Source organism: Euleptes europaea, chromosome 10 (assembly GCF_029931775.1).
Source record: "Euleptes europaea isolate rEulEur1 chromosome 10, rEulEur1.hap1, whole genome shotgun sequence".
Classification (NCBI taxonomy): domain Eukaryota; kingdom Metazoa; phylum Chordata; class Lepidosauria; order Squamata; family Sphaerodactylidae; genus Euleptes; species Euleptes europaea.
In genome coordinates this window covers 8,348,967-8,369,667 of record NC_079321.1, presented here as the reverse complement: position 1 = coordinate 8,369,667, position 20,701 = coordinate 8,348,967, and the positions used below count along the sequence as shown (strand labels likewise).

The 20,701-nt window shown below is 47.5% G+C and overlaps 1 protein-coding gene and 1 non-coding gene across 2 annotated transcripts in view; both read right to left on the bottom strand.

Moving 5' to 3' along the window:
• Nucleotides 1-7,409: 7,409 nt before the first annotated feature.
• TFAP2D (transcription factor AP-2 delta) overlaps nt 7,410-20,701 on the bottom strand; it is a 58,599-nt gene continuing 45,307 nt past the window's right edge. The window contains exons 6-8 of the mRNA XM_056856687.1: nt 15,016-15,157; nt 10,781-10,894; nt 7,410-7,674 (exon numbers count right to left, since the gene is read on the bottom strand). Of these exons, the coding sequence (XP_056712665.1) occupies nt 7,455-7,674; nt 10,781-10,894; nt 15,016-15,157 (476 nt within the window). The 3' untranslated portion in view covers nt 7,410-7,454. The remainder of the gene's footprint in view (nt 7,675-10,780; nt 10,895-15,015; nt 15,158-20,701) is intronic.
• TRNAV-GAC (transfer RNA valine (anticodon GAC)) lies at nt 8,978-9,049 on the bottom strand. Its single transcript has one exon. It is a non-coding gene; the product is annotated as a tRNA-Val (tRNA).

Below are 20,701 nucleotides of genomic sequence, written 5' to 3'. Positions count from 1 at the left end.
AGACTAGAAACTGCAGGTCTAAGCAACGACAATGGGAAGCTTAAGGAATAATTGGAAACTCTATGGTATCAACTTCCAGTATGCATACAAGGCTGATACCTCTCCCCCGGCCCGATAATTTTTCTCTGGCCATTGCTCAGAGTGCCCTGACCTGGATAGTCCAGTCTAGCCCGATCTCATCAGATCATGGAAGCTAAGCAGGGTTGGTATTTCGACTGGAGACCACCAGGGAATACCAGGGTTGTGACGTGGAGGCAGGCAATGGCAAAGCACCTCTGAACGTGTCTTGTCTTGAAAACCCTCCTGGGTCACTATAAGTCAGCTTTGACATGACAGCAAGATGAGGAAGAGGAAGAGGAGGAGGAGAGAGCTACCCACTCACTTCTTGTATCAACTTTTGGTAATTACATGAGGCTGTATGTTATGCCCACTAGGGCTATCGATTCGGTTCGTCCTGAACCGAAAAAAGGCCAAATTTTCCCCGATTCGGCAGTTATGTATGTTATGCCCATTGGAATAAAGCGAATAAGAACACATTAGCGCCTTTCCGTGGCTCGGGGGGGGGCATTTTTGGAGGTAGAGATCCCAAAATTTCAGTGTTGCTTCAGGGGACCCTTCTTGCAAGAACCCCCAAGTTTGGTGATGATTGGGGCAGGGGGTCCTGAGTTATGTGGTCCTCCCCCCCCATCCACCCACTGGAATGATTAGGAGCAGGCGATCCTGTGCGTTTAGAGAGCGGCAAATCCAAGGCAAAACCTCCCACGCATAAATGGAATCATATTGGATTACTCCTGAGTCCTGGTGCTTACCAGAATAGGATTGGATTTACTTCTCCTCCGTGCTCCTGCTGGAAGACATGCACACAGTTTGATTTTGGGGTTTTTTCTCTATACCTTTTCTCCTTTGTGTGTGTGTGTGTGGGGAAAGCAGAGTCTGTGTGTGGGGGGGAAGCAGTTTCTGTGGGGGGGAGCCAAAGGGGGCTTTTGCCCATTCTGCCGAGGGGGTTGTGCCCGCTCGCCTCTGTGGGAGTGTGTGTTCTGCTTTTAAAGTTTTAAAGTTTAAAGTTGAGTCTGTTCGGTGGCTAGCAAGTCTCTCTCCGCTTGGCACCCAGGCAGCATCTCCTCCTCCTTGGTTTTTTTAACGTTTGGGGTTGAGCTGAGCTGTACTGGTTTGAGGGGGGGCTTCGCCCGTTCTGCAGATGGTGTGTGCCCCCTCGCCTCTGTGGGAGTGTGTGCTGTGCTCTGCTTTTGTTTTTTGCCCCTAGCCTGGTGTTGAGTGCGATGGTGCGGCTTGCGTGAGTCTCTCCCCGGCACCGCTTGGCAACCGCACCTCCTCCTCCTTGGTTTTTTTAACGTTTGGGGCTGAGCCGTACTGGTTTGAGGGGTTTTTTTCACCCGCTTTGCCTGCGGGGGGGGGGTGCCCGCTCACATCTCTCTCTCCCTGGTTTGAGGGGGGGCTCAGTTGTGTGTCCTCAGGTTTTCCCTCATTCATAAAATCGGTTAGGTCTATTTTGATGCTCGCTCAAAACTGGTTTTCAAATTGTGACTTAAACAATACATTTGCCCGGTCCCAAGACTCCCGACTCCCGAGTCCGATGCAAAAGGGTAAATTCCACCCCACCTGCTCCTTATGCATAGCTAGCGCGCCTCTGTCCCTTTCCATGGTTTGCAAACTGCCAAGATCGTGTCATGTGTTGCTTTGCATGGTTGTGCAAACTCCGGGTCCGAACGGTCTATTTATTTCTATTCATTCCAATGGGCGGAGGAGGGACCCCTTCTGGGACCCATAAGTCGGGACCCCCTGCCACAATCTTTACAAAACTTGGGGGTTCTTGCAAGAAGGGTCCCCTGAAGCTACACTGAAAGTTTGGGACCTCTACCTCCAAAAATGCTCCCCCTGGAGCCATGGAAAGCCACGAATGTGTTTTTATTCACTTTATTCCAATGGCGATTTTGGGGGGACCCTTTCCAGGCCCCATATCTCGAGACCCCTTAACTCAATCTTTACAAAACTTGGGAGGTTCTTGCAAGAAAGGTCCCCTAAAGCTACACTGAAATTTTGGGACCTCTACCTCCAAAAATGCCCCCCTGGAGCCATGGAAAGCCGTGAATGTGTTTTTAATGGCTTTATTCCATTGGGCAATTTTGGGGGGACCCCTTCCGGGCCCCATATCTTGGCACCCCCTGACCCAATCTTTACAAAATTTGGGGGTTCTTGCAAGAAGCTACGCTGAAAGTTTGGGACCTCTACATCCAAACATGCCCCCCCGGAGCCACAGAAAGGCGTGGATGTGTTTTTAATGGCTTTAAACAGCCGATTTTCCCCCCGAACTCCGACTCTCGCACCGAATTGCACGGATCCGAATCGGGGGAGTTCAGACTTTGGCATTTCTTAAATAAAAACAGGCTGAATTTTGCCGATTTTTTTTCCCAACAGCCCTAATGCCCACCCTCCAGTAGACCAAAACAATAGGCCGGTCCGAGCTGTTCTTATTGGTCATGAGACTGGTCTCGTAAGAACATAACATAAGAACATAAGGAAAGCTGTGCTGGATCAGACCGAGGCCCATCAAGTCCAGCAGTCTGTTCACACAGGGGCCAACCAGGTGCCTCTAGGAAGCCCCCAAACAAGGCGACTGCAGCAACATTGTCCTGCCTGTGTTCCACAGCATCTGATATATTAGGCATGCTCCTCAGATTTTAATGGACCATGGATCTGATTCAGTATAAGGCAGCTTCATGTGTTCACATGTTCATGTGTTCATGGTTTGACTGAAAGTAAGCTGTGGCAGCCATTTTGTGGCTGGCTCCGCCTCCTGTGGCAGCCATTTTGTGGCTGGCTCCATCTTTCATGGCAGCCATCTTGTGGCTGCACCCACCACACTGAATCAGATTCCCAAAAGGTGTCCATGGGCTCAAAATGGTTGGGGACCCCTGTTTTAAAGGAGCAGATTCCTTCCTAGAAAGGTGGCCTATAAGGCTCTTCTTTGAAACCTCCAAGACAAAAGACAGATGCCCGAGAGCATAAATCAACATAGATTTTATTGCCGTGAAATGTTCGTTTTAATGTGGTCATCGTCGTTATAGATGCATATCAAACGGACAAGTCATATAAGAAACAGAAATATAATGGGGGGGAATGCGTTTCCACCACCAAATTAGAAATTGGAACATTGAAACAGGGGAGGGGGAGAAGAAACAAGGTTTGCCTCGCTTGTGATGAAGTGCTTACTCACATTTAGGTACAATTACAACAGCTGCCGTACAGGACGGAACCCATTATACAAAAGGAAAGTCGTTTTTCTATATATATATATTAAAATTTAATATCAGTTAAAGAAACTCAGATTTGACCTTTATCTGACATAGGAAAATGCCCTCCTCTTCCCAGTCTCACAACCAGTGCTTCTACTGAGCCCATAGCACAGCCAGGAGAAAAAGAACAGTGGGAAACGAATGCTTCCAGTAGAATCTGTGTTGACTCGAATTTTCTTCATGCCGGTTCCTCTTGACCTTTCCGCTGGAGCAGCCATGTTCTGCCTCGGGAGGCGAAGATTACATCCAATTTGTCCCGATTAATCGGCAGCTCTGATTCTTTGTTTCTGGAGCCCATGATGGTTTTCTAAGGTCTTTTTCAAGGGGGGAAACATACTCAGGACTACATGGGGAGGGGGAGGGGGGCATTTGGGGTAGCAATTTTAAAAAAATGCCATCATGTTAGTGCTTCTATAAAACAACCATGCCTGTGACAAAATTCCAAATGAAGAGCTGAGTCAGGGGTGGTATTTACAAAGAGATTTGAGTAGATTGTCCACAGCCCCTGGACGTTGCAGTTTTATAACACACCAAGTTAGAATTGACCATGAGGGTCATTTCACCCAATATGTGGTAGCAAATCTGTTTTCACTGCCAAGCATATACTTGGCAGAGGGCTGCCCCCAAAGGGACTCATGCACTTGTACGATACCCCAGGTTCCAAACATATGTTACATTTCTAAATGTGCACTTTAAAAAAGGTTCAAATGTAAGTATTAATGCTTTCTGGCTGGAGAAAGAGAGATAGCCATCTGTTAGTACAGAGCTTACTAAGAGTAGCAAGGAAGCAAAAGATTTTTTCAGGACCAACAATGTCTAGGGCTCCAATAAAATTCTGGACAGCACTGAAGAATTAACAGGGCGCTCTTACACAGAGTTACTCCAGTCGAAACCCACTGCAGTCAAGGTGCCTAGAGTGGACTAACTGTGCATAGGATTGCCTTTGAGTATTACGAGTGGAAGATATAATTGCCTGGGGAACGAGGGACAACCCTTCATGACAAAGCCCATGAATTCCAAATAGGACAGGTCTCAAACATTCGTTCGTTTTTTCTACCCGAAAAGCTATACAGCTCGCTCATGAAGGTACAAAGGTAACCCGAGACACCTGACCATTAATGATGTTCACCACAATAGTATTGGAATGATGGCCACTTCCGGCCTATAACCGGTCCTGCCAATGACACCGTATCTGTCCGTGAGAATATCTCTGAGGGCCAGATTCCATCTTCCCTTGTTCCACAGGGAATCTGACCATTATTCCCACCAAGCAATTATTCTAAAGTCTAAGGTACTACAGCACAATAGTTTGTCCCAATGGTTTGGAGGGTAGCTACAAGATTCACACAATCGTAAATTTCATTTTAATAACGTTGACATGAGATGCGCCATGAAAACCAAGCACCACATCTTAGCTATCGAGAATTCTATTGACTTTGATGACACCATCTTTGTACCCATTTAAGTTCTTTTTTGGGAGCACTAAAACAACTGTCTGCGTCTTAAGAGCTTTGCATCTACACATAAGTGCTAAGAGTGCAATCTTAAGCAGAGTTACACCTTTATAAGTCCATTGAAGCTGATAAGCTTAGGAGGGGCTAACTCTGCTGAAGATTGCATTGCAACACAGCTGTCCAAACATGCTTGGGCCTTCCTCATCTGAGATCACGGTCAAGTTGAGCAAACTGCCCCCGGCCTCTGTGAATGCTGTGCGTTGCTACACTGAGATCCGATAATAAGCTAGTGGCTGACTTTTGCAAAACAAAACCGAATCCACCTTTCTTAGGTCAACAGCCAATTTGCTGTGCCCGGTGGGATGCTGAAGTCGTCCCTCTTCTCGCATGAACAAGCAAACCACAGTTTGCAATTTCCCAGTTCACAGAAATAAAGTTAGATTTTGAATGAGTCCTGATGTGGCAATGATTAGAAAAGCAGACCACTTGCATATGCTAGTATTTTGCAAAAAACAAACCAAAACTCAGGTGCTGGAAAATTATCAGGGCCAGTTCTGATGGTTCCCAACAGGAGAAAAGAACTGGGCGGCTGGCAAATTCTCAGGGAATGCTCTCATGGATTTAGGGTTGCTAACTTTTCCATTGGCCGTTGTTACTGCATGTTGACAAACAGACTGATTCTTTAGTCTGAGTGTCACCTGTTAATTCCTGCATCACCTGTTAAAGGCACAGTTACATGAGCTGGTTGAAAAAGAATAAGCAACATGTCAGACAATATAATCTGGGGCATGTTTCAGGGAGAGTTGTCTAGATTTGGAAAGATTTGTGAGAAGGATTTATTGTAAAAAGTTATTGGAAATCCATACTTTCTGCATACCAGGCTATCGGTGTGTTACCATTGAAATGGTGTCCTAATTTCTGCAGAAGGGAAATGGCAAGGAGGGGCAGAGAGAGAGGATGAATTATTGAATGAACAAATGAACGAATGAACGAATAAGTGGACAGACGGATGAATGGATAGATGAATGAATGAACAAGTGGTTGGAGGCTTCTAGCCCTGGTATGCATGAATGATGTCATCTGTGCATGCCAGGGCCTATCTGAAAAATTTGACTTTGGAATAGCAATCTAGTATTCCAGTTGATGCCTGAAAAAATAACCTGGATGTCCAAACTGGCTTCAAATCAGGATAGGGACAACTCTCTCGTCCTTTGTGCAGACCAAGCTCAGAAGAGAATAGCAAGAACAAACTTGGTAACATCTAAAGTTTGAAAGGTCAGAAGCATGAAACCTGTACTTCGTTTACCACAAAGTGTTTAATTATGGCTCCTACCTCTTTGGCTGATCTTGACATGCCTGTTCAGATGATGAAAATGTGTACAGTGAATATATAGGCGATGGGGAGGATGGGGAGTTGGATCATGCCATTCTCCCAGTTTGACATATATTCACTCAACTATATGAACAGTCCCTATGCACAAGTTTATGTATGTACAGTTTATACCCATCTAGGGAGTCATGTATACAATCTAGTGAATGTGCGTAGGTCAGAGATGTGAATTTTTGCCACAATCCATCCTCCCCATGGACATTCACATTACATATTTTGATTATCTGAACAGAGGTACAAGTTGCCATTTCCATTCTGAATTTCTTAATTTGCTGGCCGGTAGCAGACTCTTCGTACATGAATTTATCGTCTGGGGACACCTAGAGTCTTAGTCACATTACTAAACACGTTCTTGAAAGGGGAGGGATGAGGAAACATCATGAAATCAAGGCAACACAAAAGACCTCTTCAGCCACTTACACTGTTCCATCAGAGCATGCAGCTAAATGTGGTTTGCTGCAGAGATGGGATTAAGATGCTAAGATGAAGGGAAAGAGAGCCAGAGGCTCAGAGTAGAGGTCAGGGCTCTTCCTCCAGTGATAACCTTCCCACAGTGGTCTCCAAAGCTGCTGCTCAAAGTGGAAGGACTAATCCTCGACAGACTTTGGCATAACCCTTGTGTGGATTAACTGTGAATTCCCAGTGTGCCCCCACCCAGTAATGCAGTGTTCTGTTATTCCCCAGAACGGCAAGTTTTTTCGTTTCCATTCCAGGCACTCTTCCGCATCGTCTCTAAAGGGCAACAAGAAGAAGCACTCGTTTCTCTTTCGTCCATCCGGCGGGTGGTGTGATCGCAAGTTCGTTGAAGAGCAGCACAGCCCTGGTCACTGTATTTTCAGAGTCCCTCTTTTCACAGTCCAATAGGGGGAAAAAAACATTTCAGGGCTTGCCTGTAACCACTAGGCTTCTGCTGCTTCTTCCAAAACCAGAAGTGCTAAGGGGGGGGGGAGATGTCAGCGTCCCGATACAAATGGCCAAATGTATGTGCACACGCTCACACCCACCCACGCACACAAAACAGTTTAGAGCAATGTTTTTTAAAAGTGACAATTTCCATCACGAGTTTCCTGTACATTGCCATTCTTAGAGTCAAGTAAGGGCTAGTGTCGCTATTCTGAAACCCCGTTCTTCCCCCCCACACACACACCATTCAGTTTGGTCCACTGGAGATAATTCACCCTCAATGAGATATATATAGCGAGAGACATAGATATATATGTATATAGATAGATATATGTTTCTTTAAAAAAAATATCTGCAGGGAGGTTCTCTGGCAATAGATTCTGTTTGATGTAGCTAGTCTGTCTTTTCTGTTTTGCCCTCTTTCACGGCAGCCTCTGAAGTTTTCCGCAGGGGGGCTTTCTCCGAGTTGGCGTGTCCTTGCCCGGATTCCGCCGTGCCGCCATTTTTGTGTGCCGTGTGTTTTTCCAAGTAGTTCAGCATCTCACTGAGGACAGTTTGGAAAGTGCTTAAGGCAGCACATATTGCCGGGGTTCCAAAGCCGTGAGTGATCAAACTGCAAAAGCAGAAAAAGAGAAAGAGAGAGAGATCGAAGATTTTATTGTACGTAGATTTTTTTCCATTATGCTGCAATTCAGGACTTGGCCACTAAAATATTTATCATTGGCAAGGGAGGGGGAGGGAGAAAATCCAAGCTAGATACAACTTCAAAGGTTGGATTTCTGGTAGGAAGGGAAGAAGAGGAAGAGGAGGAAGAGGAAGAGGAGGAGGAGGAGGTTTTTATATGCTGACTTTCTCTGCCACTTAAGGGAGAATCAAATCGGCTCATAATCACCTTTCCCTCCCCACAACAGACACCCTGTGAGGTAGGTGGGGCTGAGGGAGCTGTGACTGGCCCAAGGTCACCCAGCTGGTTTCGTGTGTTGTAGTGGGGAAACAAATCCAGTTCACCAGATTAGCCTCCGCCGCTCATGTGGAGGAGTGGGGAATCAAACCTGGTTCTCCAGATCAGAGTCCACCGCTCCAAACCACCGCTCTTAACCACTACACCATGCTGGTGCAGTGTCGAAGGATGGAAGGGTAGAACTCTGTTTGGGATAGCACACTCAGTCACCCACTAGATCCTGTACGCCCTGCAGGAATTCTGCAGATACAGGAGTACTAGAGGGACTCGTACCCCTTGGATTTCTAGTTCCATTTGGGGAATCTATTGTTCCTTGTCTGATCTGCCTGCTGGGTGGGGATGACCTCGCTCCAAACAAAAAAAAAATCAATCTAGGAAAAATCTTGACATCGCAATAGAAGCGTCACCTGCCAAAACAGAAAAGGGCAGAGAGGCACGGATAGGAACCTCTCTGTACTTGAAGGGCTGTCATATAGAGGAGGGTGCCGAGTTGTTTTCTGTTGCCCCAGAAGGTTGGACCAGAACCAACGGGTTGAAATTAAATCAAAAGAGTTTCCATCTAGATATTAGGAAGAAGTTAGAGTGGTTCCTCAGTGGAACAGGCTTCCTCGGCAGGTGGTGATCTCTCCTTCCCTGGAGGTTTTTAAGAAGAGGCTAGATGGCCGTCTGTCAGCAATGCTGATTCTGTGACCTTAGGCAGCTCATGAGAGGGACGGCATCTTGGCCATCTTCTGGGCATGGAGTAGGGGTCACTGGGGGTGTGGGGGAGAGGTAGTTGTGAATGTCCTGCATTGTGCAGGTGGTTGGACTATATGACCCTGGTGGTCCCTTCCAACTCTATGGTCTATGATTCTTCTATGATTCTATGATCTTGAACTCTACTCTGACCAGCAGCGGCTCTCCAGCATCTCAGGCAGGGGTCCTTCACATCACCTACTTGCCTAGCCCCTTTAACTGGAGATGCCAGGGATTTAACCTGGGACCTTCTGCATGTCAAGCAGATGCTCTACCACTGAGCCACAGCCCCTCCCCTAAGCAGTGCAGGAAGAGACATAATCTGTTGGAGATCTCCAGCTACCACTTGGACGTTGGCAACTCTACTTGTATAGCAACTCAGCGTGTAGAATGAATGAGTTGGCCAGTGATATAGGTGGTCTGAAACATGGCATTCCTCTAAATAGAACTCTTGCTTTACAGATTCTTTGTCAGTGCCAGGTGTTGACTGCCGGATTTACTATCAGTTGGAATAAATCATTTAACCTATGAATAAAAAGTGTTGTCAAGAGTATCATGGGGAATAAGAACATTTTCTTCCCGTATCATATAGGGTGTTCTGAGCTCTTTGGATAGCAGCGAGCCGGTACCCAATGCCAGCGTTTTTTAGTCCGCGTGTGGTTTAGCATATGCAACCGTTTCTGGAAGCTTCATGGAAGAGAAGTCGCGGTCATGTTTTAATGATATACATCCATGGAAAACAAAATTAGCCAAATCGGCCCCTAGACTTGGACTCTGCTTTGGCAGCAACTACAAGGTCTCCGGTACCCCCACCTCACCCCTCTACCCCCCAGGCTGTCAGAGCTCAGAGCAATGGAAATTCCTGCATTCTCTATGGGAGAAAAGGAAGTATAAGAACGGGATGCCACCATCTGTCTACCCCCAGTTTCCAATATTGGCCAAGTCTGGATATTTCCTGTGACAGAAGTTGCTATCAAATATTTACAACAAGCTGTGCCTGATGGATGAGTTTCAAAGAGGGACAAGTTCTCCTACGCCCTGCTCATTCAGAAAAGTATTGAAACCCACAGGCAGCTCCATAGGACTTACAGAGTGTCTACCCATGACCTTAGGCAAATCATAAGAGGAAGGGCATCTTGGCCATCTTCTGGGCATGGAGTAGGGGTCACTGGGTGTGTGAGGGGGAAGTAGTTGTGAATTTCCTGCATTGTGCAGGGGGTTGGACTGGACGACCCTGGTGGTCCCTTCCAACTCTATGATTCTATGGCCCCCGCCCCAATGTTATCTTCAAAAAAACTGTTGTATGTTCTTTGCCATAGTCCATATATGAAACTGAGGCTAACATACTTTGGTCACATTATGAGAAGACTAGACTCAATGGAAAAGAAAAGCATGCTAGGAAAAGGAGAAGGTGGAGAGAAAAGAGGAAGACCCAACATAAGAAGGATTGACTCTATCAAGGAAGCCATAGCTGTCAGTTTGTAAGACCTGAGCAAGGCAGTTAACAAGAGAACATTTTGGAGGCATAGACTATTCATGGGGTCTACTTGTGAGCTGATACACTACACATTATGGCCATTAGAGTCAACAATGAGCAAAAGTGGAATATCATCTCCAGATGGTCACCTGTCAACCATGCTGATTCTATGACCTTAGGCAGATGATGAGAGGGAGGTCACCTTGGCCATCTTCTGGGCATGGAGTATGGGTCACTGGGGGTGTGGGGGGGGAAGGTCGTTGTGAATTTCCTGCATTGTACAGGGGGTTAGACTAGATGACCCTGATGGTCCCTTCCAACTCTATGATTCTGTGATCTGGAGAGTAATTGGTAGCCAGTGCAGCTGCCACAAAATTAGATTAATATGAGCTGACCGTGAGTGAATCGTAACAGTAATGTTTCTGATAAAAGTAACTTTCTTTCCAGTTTCTGCACAGAAATGGCACCAGCTGTTTTCACCAACACCTCCAACATCTCAAACCTCTGCATTCCCATCACTCCACAATTGGACTTGAAAAATCATACCTGAAATGCGTTAAATGTCTCTGGATGTCAAGGTCTAATATCGGGGTGGGTCTGGAAGATCCCAAAGGTGATCTGTCTTGGCTTAGCAAGTCCTGGAATTCTTTGCAGATTTGCCTAGAATCGGAAAGGAACGCAGAAGGGTTTAGCAAGAAGGGTATGCCGAGTTGTCAAGAAAATGGTCCGCAAACCACATCGCCCTGAGATCAGTTGTAATAGAAGGAGATCTCCAGCTGGAGGTTGGCAACCCTATGCACGAATTATATAATTTTTAAAAAAATGAAAAGAAAGAAACATTTTCAAATCATGTGGGCCACGAACTGGTTTCAAATGATAGCTGGGGTGGTTGAAATCTTGACAGCATCAAAACACAGCCCCCCAAAATCTAGTGTGACAACTGGAAGCAAAAAACGGCAGAGCCGTTTTTATCCATCCTTTTTTCAGGGGGGGTTCTGTCACAATTGGCAGGAAGAGGGAACTTCTAAAACAGGGCTGCAGTTAGTCTTAAGTAAATGTTTTAAGATTCTGTTTGGTCTTCAGAACCCCAGGAGAGCGATCATTCTTCATCGTTCCTTGGGGAAGAGAAAGGCCAGCGAGAGGCCTATTTGCCTCTGGTGTGTTTGTGCGTTTCAGAACTCCGGATTGCCATCCCAGTGTCGAAATGGTGGTTTCTTTCCTCTTGTATTAAGTCACTTGTGTGATTTTTGGACCACTGCGTGCTGGTATAGCCAAAGGGGATTCTTTGAAGAAGGGTTAAGCATCAAGTAGGAACGGAAATCCCCCTTTTCAAGGAATCAGAAAGCTCGACATTCACAGAAGCCTTTGATATGGCAGAAGATATCTGCGGTCGCCACGTCTCGTCTCTTGAGCTCGACATCTTAGCCACTGAGGATGTAAAAAAGGTATTAGGGGTGGAACTGGGAACCCCGGAAGCCTCCTTGCACTTTATCTGGAGGAATTAATTCGTAGGGTAAGCCAGTAACCAGAGGTGCTGAACTCAATTGTTACGGGGCTGGATATGACAGAAATGTCACTTGGTAGGGATGGGCCATGCCTCACCAGTAGGGCTGTCAATTCGGTTCGGCCCGAACTGAAAATCAGCCGAATTTCCCTTGATTCGGCGGTTTTTAGTTCGGACGGATCCGAACTCAAAACTGGCGGGCAACCGGGGGGCCCGAATTCAGCGAGTTCGGGAGTTCGGCGAATAAATTCGGCCAATTCGGCCGTCAGTAAGCAGCATAACCGTCAGTAAGCAGCATTCTCCTCCCCCGGCCAATCGGTGGCCAAGCTGGGTCTTCTTCTGGCCAATCAGTCAGGATTGAGTGCTGGAGGAATCAGCTGATGTGCGGCCGGCCGGGGAAAGAGAGAGAGAGAGGGAAATCCTCATGTGTGTGTGAGGGGGTGCTTGTGCACATTCGCTCCTTTCCGTGGCTGCAGGGGGCGCATTTTTTGGGGTACCGACCCCAAACTTTCAGGGGATATTCAGACAGGTTTTTTTAAGAGACCACCCAAGTTTTGTAAACATTGGGTCAGGGGGTCCCGAGATATGGGCTCCCCCCCTTTTTTCTTTCCATGGCTGCAGAGGGCGCATTTTTGGGTGTGCCGACCCCAAACTTTCAGCGGAGCATCAGACTAGGCTTCTTAAGATACCCCCCAAGTTTTGTAAACATTGGGTCAGGGCCCCCCGAGATATGGGCTCCACCCCTTTTTCCTCTCCCCCCTTTTCCATTTTCGTGGCTGCAGGGGGCGCTTTTTGGGGGGTTCAGCCCCCAAACTTTTGTCATAGCTTCAGAGAATCCCTCTTAAGAGACCACCCAAGTTTTGTAAAAATGGGTTCAGTGGGGGCTGAAATATTGGCTCCCCCCCTTTTCTCTTTCCATGGCTGCAGGGGGCGCATTTTTGGGTGTGCCGATCCCAGACTTTCGGCGGAGCTTCAGTCAAGGCTTTTTAAGAGACCACCCAAGTTTTGTAAACATTGGGTCAGGGCCCCCCGAGATATGGGCTTTCCCCTTTCCCCTATTGGGATGAATGGATCACCCTCGAGAGATGCATACATATGGATCTTATATTGGATACAAATGGAATCATATTGGATTACCCAGCCTCCCAGCCCCTCCTGCTGGAACAGAAGTCAGCCACAGTAAGACCCCTTTGGGGGCTTTAATCTATATTTTTTCTTTTCTGTGTGTGTGGGGGGGGAAAGCAGAGTCTGTGTGTGTGTGTGGGGAGGGAGCAGTTTCTGTGGGTGGGGGGGGGAAGCCAAAGGGGGCTTTTGCCGGTTCTGCCTGGGGTGTGTGTTCCCCCTCCAGTCTCTCTCTCCCTGGTTTGAGGGGGGGCTTCATTTCTATTCTTCAGGTTTTTCCTCATTCATAAGATCAGTTAGGTTATTGATGCTTGCTCAAAACTGGTTTTCAAATGGTGACTTAAAGAATGCATCTGCCTGGTCCCAAGTCCAATGCAAAAGGAGTCATTCCACCCCCTCCTGCTCATTATGCATAGCTAGCTGCCTCTGTCCCTTTCCATGGTATGCAAACTCCCAGGTGTCAGGTATTGCTATGCACTGTTGCAAAGGTTTTGCATTGCGTGCTTGTGTTGCTTTGCAGTTGTATTGTTTTGCAAAATTCTTCACACCTGCCCCGCCCTTTGCATATTTGCAAAGGGGTTGCTCTGCAGTTGTGTTGCTTTGCAAAGTTCTTAGCACCTGCCCCGCCCTTGCTCTCATCAGCTGTTTGTCGGCCGGGAGCTTTGTGCGTGGGCGGCAAGCTCTGCGGAGAGATCCACATTAAGGGTGGGGGGGACCCCTTTCAGGGCCCATATCTCAGCCCCCCCTGACCCAATCTTTACAAAACTTGGGGAGTCTTTCAATATACGTCCTTTGAAGCTCTGCTGAAAGTTTGGGACCTCTAAGCCCAAAAATGCCCCCCCCAGAGCCGCGGAAAGGCGCGGTTGTGTTTTTAATGGCTTTATTCGGCCGAATTTTTTCCCCGAACTTTGAATTCCCGCCGAATTGAACGGATCCGAAGTGGGGGAGTTCGGACTTCGGCACCTACCGAACCCACAAGGGCCAAATTCGGCCGAATCCGAACTGTACCGAATTTTTTTTTTTGACAGCCCTACTCACCAGTTCAAATCGAGAGAGGGGAGGATGGCTGCCTTGGATGGCTCGCGGGACGGATAAGAGCTCTCAAGTAGGGTTGCCAACCTCCAGGTAGTAGCTGAAGATCTCCTGCTATTACAACTGATCTCCAGCCGATAGAGATCAGTTCCCCTGGAGAAAATGGCCACATTGGCCATTGGACTCTATGGCATTGAAGTCACTCCCCTCCCCAAACCCCACCCTCCTCAGGCTCCACCCCCAAAACCTCCAGCCGGTGGCGAAGAGGGACCTGACAACCCTACTCTCAAGGGGCCAGATATGGCCCACAGGCCTTATGTTTGACACTCCTGCTGTAAACAGATGCGGAGGGGAGAGCCAGAGTGGTGTAATGCTCAAGAGTGGTGGACTCTAATCTGGAGAACTGGGTTTTATTCCCTGCTCATCCACATGAAGCTTGCTGGGTGACCTTGGGCTAGTCACAGTTCTCTCTAGGGTTGTCAGCCTCCAGGTACTAGGTTGTGAGGTAGGTGGGGCTGAGAGAGTTAAGAGAGAACTAGAGTTGCCAGGTCCCTCTTTGCCACCGACGGGAGTTTTTTTGGGTGGCGCCTGGGAAGGTGGGGCTTGGGGAGGGAAGGGAATTCAATGCCATAGAATTTGATGGCCAAAGCGGCCCTTTTCTCCAGGGGAATTTATCTCTATCGGCTAGAGATCAGTTGTACTAGCGGGAGATCTCCAGCCACTACCTGGAGGTTGGCAACCCTAAAAGGGTCTGCATGACCTAACATCACTTTTTCAAAGTAAAGGTAGTCCCCTGTGCAAGCACTGGGTCATTCCTGACCCCTGGGGTGTTGTAACATCCCGACGCTTACTAGGCAGACTTTGTTTATGGGGTGGTTTTCCGTTGCCTTCCCCAGTTGTCTACACTATACCCCCAGCAAGCTGGGTACTGATTTTACTGGCCTCAGAAGGAAAGAAGGCTGAGTCAACCTTGAGCTGGCTACCGGAACCCGACTTCCATCGGGATCGAACTCAGGTCGCGAGTAGAGCTTTTAACTACTGCAGGACTGCAGGTTACCGCTCTGCGCCACAGGGCTCCTCACTTTTTCAAAGGGGAATATCAATCTGTTGGGTTTGGACTTACTTGGTTGCTAGGATCATCTTCTTTCTGGCCGTCTGTTCCTTCTGTTCCATGTGCTGCCTGGCGAGATGTTCCCCCACTGCCTTGGCTGGGAATTCTGTTTCGCAGGTGTAGCCAAAGTCTCTGGCCAAGTGGAGAGCTTCCCCTGTGATTGGAAACAAACCAATCAACAAACCAATGAGATCATCTTGCACGCAGATGTTGCACTGGGTATGAAATGTAGAATTTACAGACAGTGGCGTTGTCAGTGGCTATTTACCAACAATCCCCAAATGGCAAAGGGAGCTTCTCTAGGCAGTACAAACTTGCCCCCTAACTATACCCAGAGAAGGCCATTTCAGGCCAAGGTGCCATAGTTATTCTCCCATCCTATTGCTTGGATCCCAGGGTAAATTTTCACTGATGGAAAGAGGTGAGGAGGGGCTTTTTGCCAATTCTTCTCACCTACCACCAAACTTAGGGTTGCCAACCTCCAGTTACTAGCTAGAGATCTGCTATTACAACTGATCTCCAGCCAATAGAGAACATTTCCCCTGGAGAAAATGGCCGAGTTGGCAATTGGACTCTATGGCATTGAAGTCCCTCCCCTCCCCAAATCCTGCCCTCTTCAGGCTCCACCTCAAAAACCTCCTGCCGGTGATGAAGAGGGACCTGGCAACCCTAACCAAACTCCAATACACCCCTCTCACTGATCTGAGGAGTCTCCTGTCCCTCAGGAGACAATATGGGGATATAGTCTCTAGGTCAGACCATTTGTGATAGGATTTTGATTGGAACATAACTATTGATCAGGGATCAGGCAGATTCATGGAGGAGAAGTCCATCAGTGTTCTGTCCCTTTAATAGGGGCTTAATGAGATCTTATTTACCTCCATGGCGTAACAAGCTTCAGCTGCCCATCTGGGCATACTTAGGCCATTTATGCTTGGTAATTAGCAGCGCATTCCAGGCTGAAGTGCCCCACATATTTTTTCATGCTGAGCCATCATTACTTAAGAGCCCCTTTAACGTGACCTTTTGTGTTTGCTCTGCCCACGCCTCGAAGAATCCCCTCAAGGAAGCATGCAAAATCACAGCCACACGTTAGCTACGCAAACGTCGGTTGCTAATGGAAGGAACGAAGGAGCAGGTGAGTTGGGGGGGTGGAATTTCTCCTTTCGCATTGGGACCGTGAATAGGCATTTTAAAAGTCTCATTTGAGCGAGCATCAAAACTGACCCGGCATAAATGGCCTTAGTCTCTTTTAAAGAGACGGGACATTTTTCTCCAGGACTGTTGGCAAGCCTATGCAGTTGTGGCATTTGCTACACTAGCGCCAGATCCCTGCAAAGTGATGCTCTGCACACAGCTGTCAACATCTCAGACTGTGTATACCAGTCCTCATTTTCCCCTTGGTGTCTGATTACCCGAGTGTTTTGTGTGTTTGTGGTAATGATTTTTCCCACCTCCTGCTTTCCCATGCTTATTGATTGTGTGAGCTACTACCGTTTCATTACCATGGAAGTCTGCCTTCAGTGAAAGGCCGAGGGATCCGCCAAAGAAACAACAGCAAAAAACGACCAGGGCCAGCAAAATCTTTCTCCAAATATTCCCTTCCCACCCAGAAAGAATGTGTACTATATGCAATGGCATTCTAAGGAAATTGTCTATTAAATAGCGGGTTGCCAACCTCCAGGCAGAGACTGGAGGTCTCCTGGAATTACAACTGTCCTCCAGCTGACACAGATCAGTTCTCCTGAAGAAAACAGATATGGAAGTTGATCTCTATGGCATTGTACCCTGCTGAAGTCCCTCCCCTCCCCTCCCCTCCCCTCCCCTCCCCTCCCCTCCACTCCACTCCACTCCACTCCCCTCCCCTCCACAGTAGGGTTTCCACCTCCAGGTTGGGAAATAACTGGAGATTTTGAGGGTGGAGTCTGAGGAGGGCGGGGCTTGGAGAAGGGAGGGACTTCAGTGCCAAAGCAGCCATTTTCTCCAGGGGAACTGATATCACCTGGAGATCAGTTGTAATAGCGGTAGGGTTGCCAGCCTAAAGGTAGTAGCTGGAGATCTCCTGCTCTTACTGTGGATCTCCTGCAGATAGAGATCACTTCACCTGGAGAAAATGGCCGCTTTGGCAATTGGACTCTCTGGCATGGAAGTCCCTCCCCTCCCCAAATCACGCCCTCCTCAGGCTCCGCCCTAAAAACCTCCCGCAGGTGGCAAAGAGGGACCTGACATCCCTAACTAGTGGGAGATCTCCATCCACCACCTGGAGGAACAACATGGACACAGTTTCGTTAAATGCAACATGAGCCACAGTGCCGATGTTGCATTTGCAAGGCTGTATTGATGGGGGCCCTAGCTCAGTCTTGTCATATCTTGGAAGCTAAGCAGGGTCAGCCCTGGTTAGAACTAGGATGGGAGACCACCAGGGAAGACCAGGATTGCTAGGCAGGGGGAAGCAATGGAGAACCACCTCTGAACATCTCTTGCCTTGAAAACCCTCCAGGGTCACCATAAGTCAGCCATGATTTGATGGGGGGAAATCAGTGTGGGTAAAGTAAAAGAGAAAGTGCCAAAGCAGGACTACAGCTGAACATCAAGAAGACAAAAGTAATTGCTACATGAGAATTACACAACTTTAAGGTTGACAATGAGGAAATTGAAATTGTTGAAGACTTTCTATTCCTTGGCTCCATCATCAACCAAAAGGGAGACTGCAGCCAAGAAATCAGAAAGAGATTGAGACTGAGAAGAGCAGTCATAAAGGAGCTAGAAAAGATTCTGAAGTGTAAGGATGTGTTGCTGGCCACCAAGATCAAGTTAGTTCATGCCATTGCATTCCCTATTACTATGTATGGGTGTGAGAGCTGGACAATGAAGAAAGCTGATAGGAAGAAAGTAGATTCCTTTGAAATGTGATGGAGGATTGTGTTACGGATACCATGGACTGCCAAAACAACAAACCAGTGGGTTATAAATCAAATCAAGCCTGAGCTGGCCCTAGAAGCTACAATGACTAAATTGAGGCTGTTGTATTTTGGTCACATTATAAGACAAGAGTCCCTGCAAAAAACAAAGATGCTAGGAAAAGTCGAAGGCAGCAGGAAAAGAGGAAGACCCAACAAGAGATGGATTGACTCTATAAAGGAAGCCACGATCCTCAGTTTGCAAGATCTGAGCAAGGCTGTCAAAGATAGGATGTTTTGGAGGACGTTGATTCATAGGGTCGCAGTGAGTTGGAAGCGGACTTCACGGCCCTTAACAAGCTCAGGGATCCCCCCCCTCGTGCCCTGCTTCCATTCATAAGGAAATGGACAGTTTCCAAAACCTGTATCTTTGAATGATCGCCTTTCACCCAGTGTTTTTCACAAGTGGTACATTTGCCATGAGTTGGAAGCGACCTGAGGGCACTTAACACACACACAAAGTGAACGGTGAAGAGCCCAGGCACAAAATCCTCACCCCACTTTCTGGCCCGGTGGTAAAGAACCACTCAACTGCCAGATTTTAACAGGACAGCAGCATCTCCATGGTACGAACCCAAGAAAAGGGGCATTGCTTTTTAAAACATACTTCAGTCATTTTGATCTTGATTAATTTATTACAAGCCATTTGGATATTTTGGGAATGTTTCCTATCCCCCAAGATAGCGTTTCTTTTTCTATGACCAACTAGTAACTTTTGCTTAAGGTATACATTAGCTCACAGTCGCATTGATAGCAGGAAAGGCAGGATAGAAGTATTTTCTTTTTAACTGTGGATAATGTAAAATCTATGGAATTGTTTGTTTTCTCTTTACAGAAAGAAACCCCTACGGGCCGGTGGCTGTGCTTCGGGGACATTGACAAGTAAGGTGCAAATGACGATTTCTTAAAAGGACAAAGTGATAGAGTCACTTCTCGGTGCATCCTGCCAACAAAAATGTGCAGTCAAGGTGGAATTTCACCCACCCCCCACCAATTATTTCCAAAAGAAATTACATACAGGTGTGCTGTCAAGTTGCAGCCAACATCTGGTGACCCCAGCCAAGGGGCTTTCAAGGCAAGTGAGAAGCAGAGGCGGTTTGCCATTGCCTTCCTCTTCAGAGCCTTCCTTGGTGGTCTCCCAAGTACCGACCCTGCTTAGCTTCTGAGATTTGATGAGATCAGGCTATACTATGCCATCTTCCCTCCCCACAACTTCACTCTTAAGTACATATGCTCTGTCAACTTTACTCTTAAGTACATATGTGCTGGTCAGTTGAGTTATGGTGACCCCAGTTTGGGACTTTCAAGGCATGTGAGGAGCAGAGGTGGTCTGCCATCACCTTCCTCTGCAGAGCCTTCCTTGGTGGTCTTCCTTCCAAGTACCAACTGTGCTTAGCTTCCGAGATTGGATGAGATCAGGCTATACCACACCACCTTCCCTCCCTTAGTGTGTGTGTATATATATATGTGCCATCAAGTCACAACTGACTCATGGTTATGGTTGCCAGGTCCCTCTTTGCCACAGGCAGGAGGTTTTTGGGCTATACCATGCTGCCTTCCCTCCATCAAAAACACATTGACTGATAAATAAGTAAATAAAGAGGAATGGTCATTTTGGAATCATTATGCAAGTACATTGGTTGGGATTTGTGGTTCAGTGGGTTGGATACTGCCTACGCCTTCTGACTATGGTAGTGCTACTATCCAAAAGCTGTTTCATGTGTGGGAGGGGATTCCCGGAACTGTGGGAAAGAGCCGTTGTTATGAGAACAGGCCCAAGGGTTGCAACCTAAGATAAAGTTAGAAAAGGCATCCATTTATTCATTGATGATTTGTTAAAATTAGCTGCAAAGCCCTTAGCTAGTCGGAACAAAAATTAAAGACAACTATTTGCCATATGATTTTCATTTGCTTTTTGCTGTTTGTTTCAAAGTACATTAACTTTACCAGGGGATTAAAAACCTCCCCTGGTCTCAATGGCACAGCCTTGAACACTCAAACGTGCGAAGCTGCCTCGTACCGAATCAGACCATCGGTCCATTGCAGTCAGTATTGTCTACTCAGACTGGCAGCTGTTCTCCAGGGGTCTCAGGCAGAGGTCTTTCACATCACCCACTGCCAGATAATCTAACTGGAGAGGCCAGGGATTGAACCTGGGACCTTCTGCATGCCAAGCAGAGGCTTTACCGTTGAGCCACGGCCCTTGCCATGATCACAAAGGTATCTGCGAGGAAAGTTGAAAACATCTCCCAGGAAAACATATAGATTGTGCGTTCATTTCGGAGAGACTGAGTGTTCTTCTTTGCAACAAACAGGTCCCCCAGAAGAGTCTCTTCCATTTGCTTCGCAACCCCGATGCAAAGGGCTCTCTGACCTCTTTGTTTTGAGATATCCTGCATCCTGTTTCATCCTCTGGGCAGAAAAATGAAGTTTGCCCCTTCCCCCTCCCCTTCCGCGAGCTTTTCTGAGTAAGACTGCACAACGGGCCAACATTATGCAGGCGAGGAAGAGAGGGTAGGAGAGAGAGAGATCAGCTTCCTCCTCCGAGGCCCACTTTTGGCTTTCGCTCAGGATAGGAACATCCCTCAATTTGGGGGGCAGCCCCAGGAGAGCTGCATGCTGTTCCTCACACCTGCCGGCAGAAGCCTGTCAAGGTACGCAGCCTCGTCCCTCCAGTGGGGCCTTTCAGAGCTCTCTGTCTCCGCTCAGCTCAGCAACTGTCCTTTCCAATCATGCAA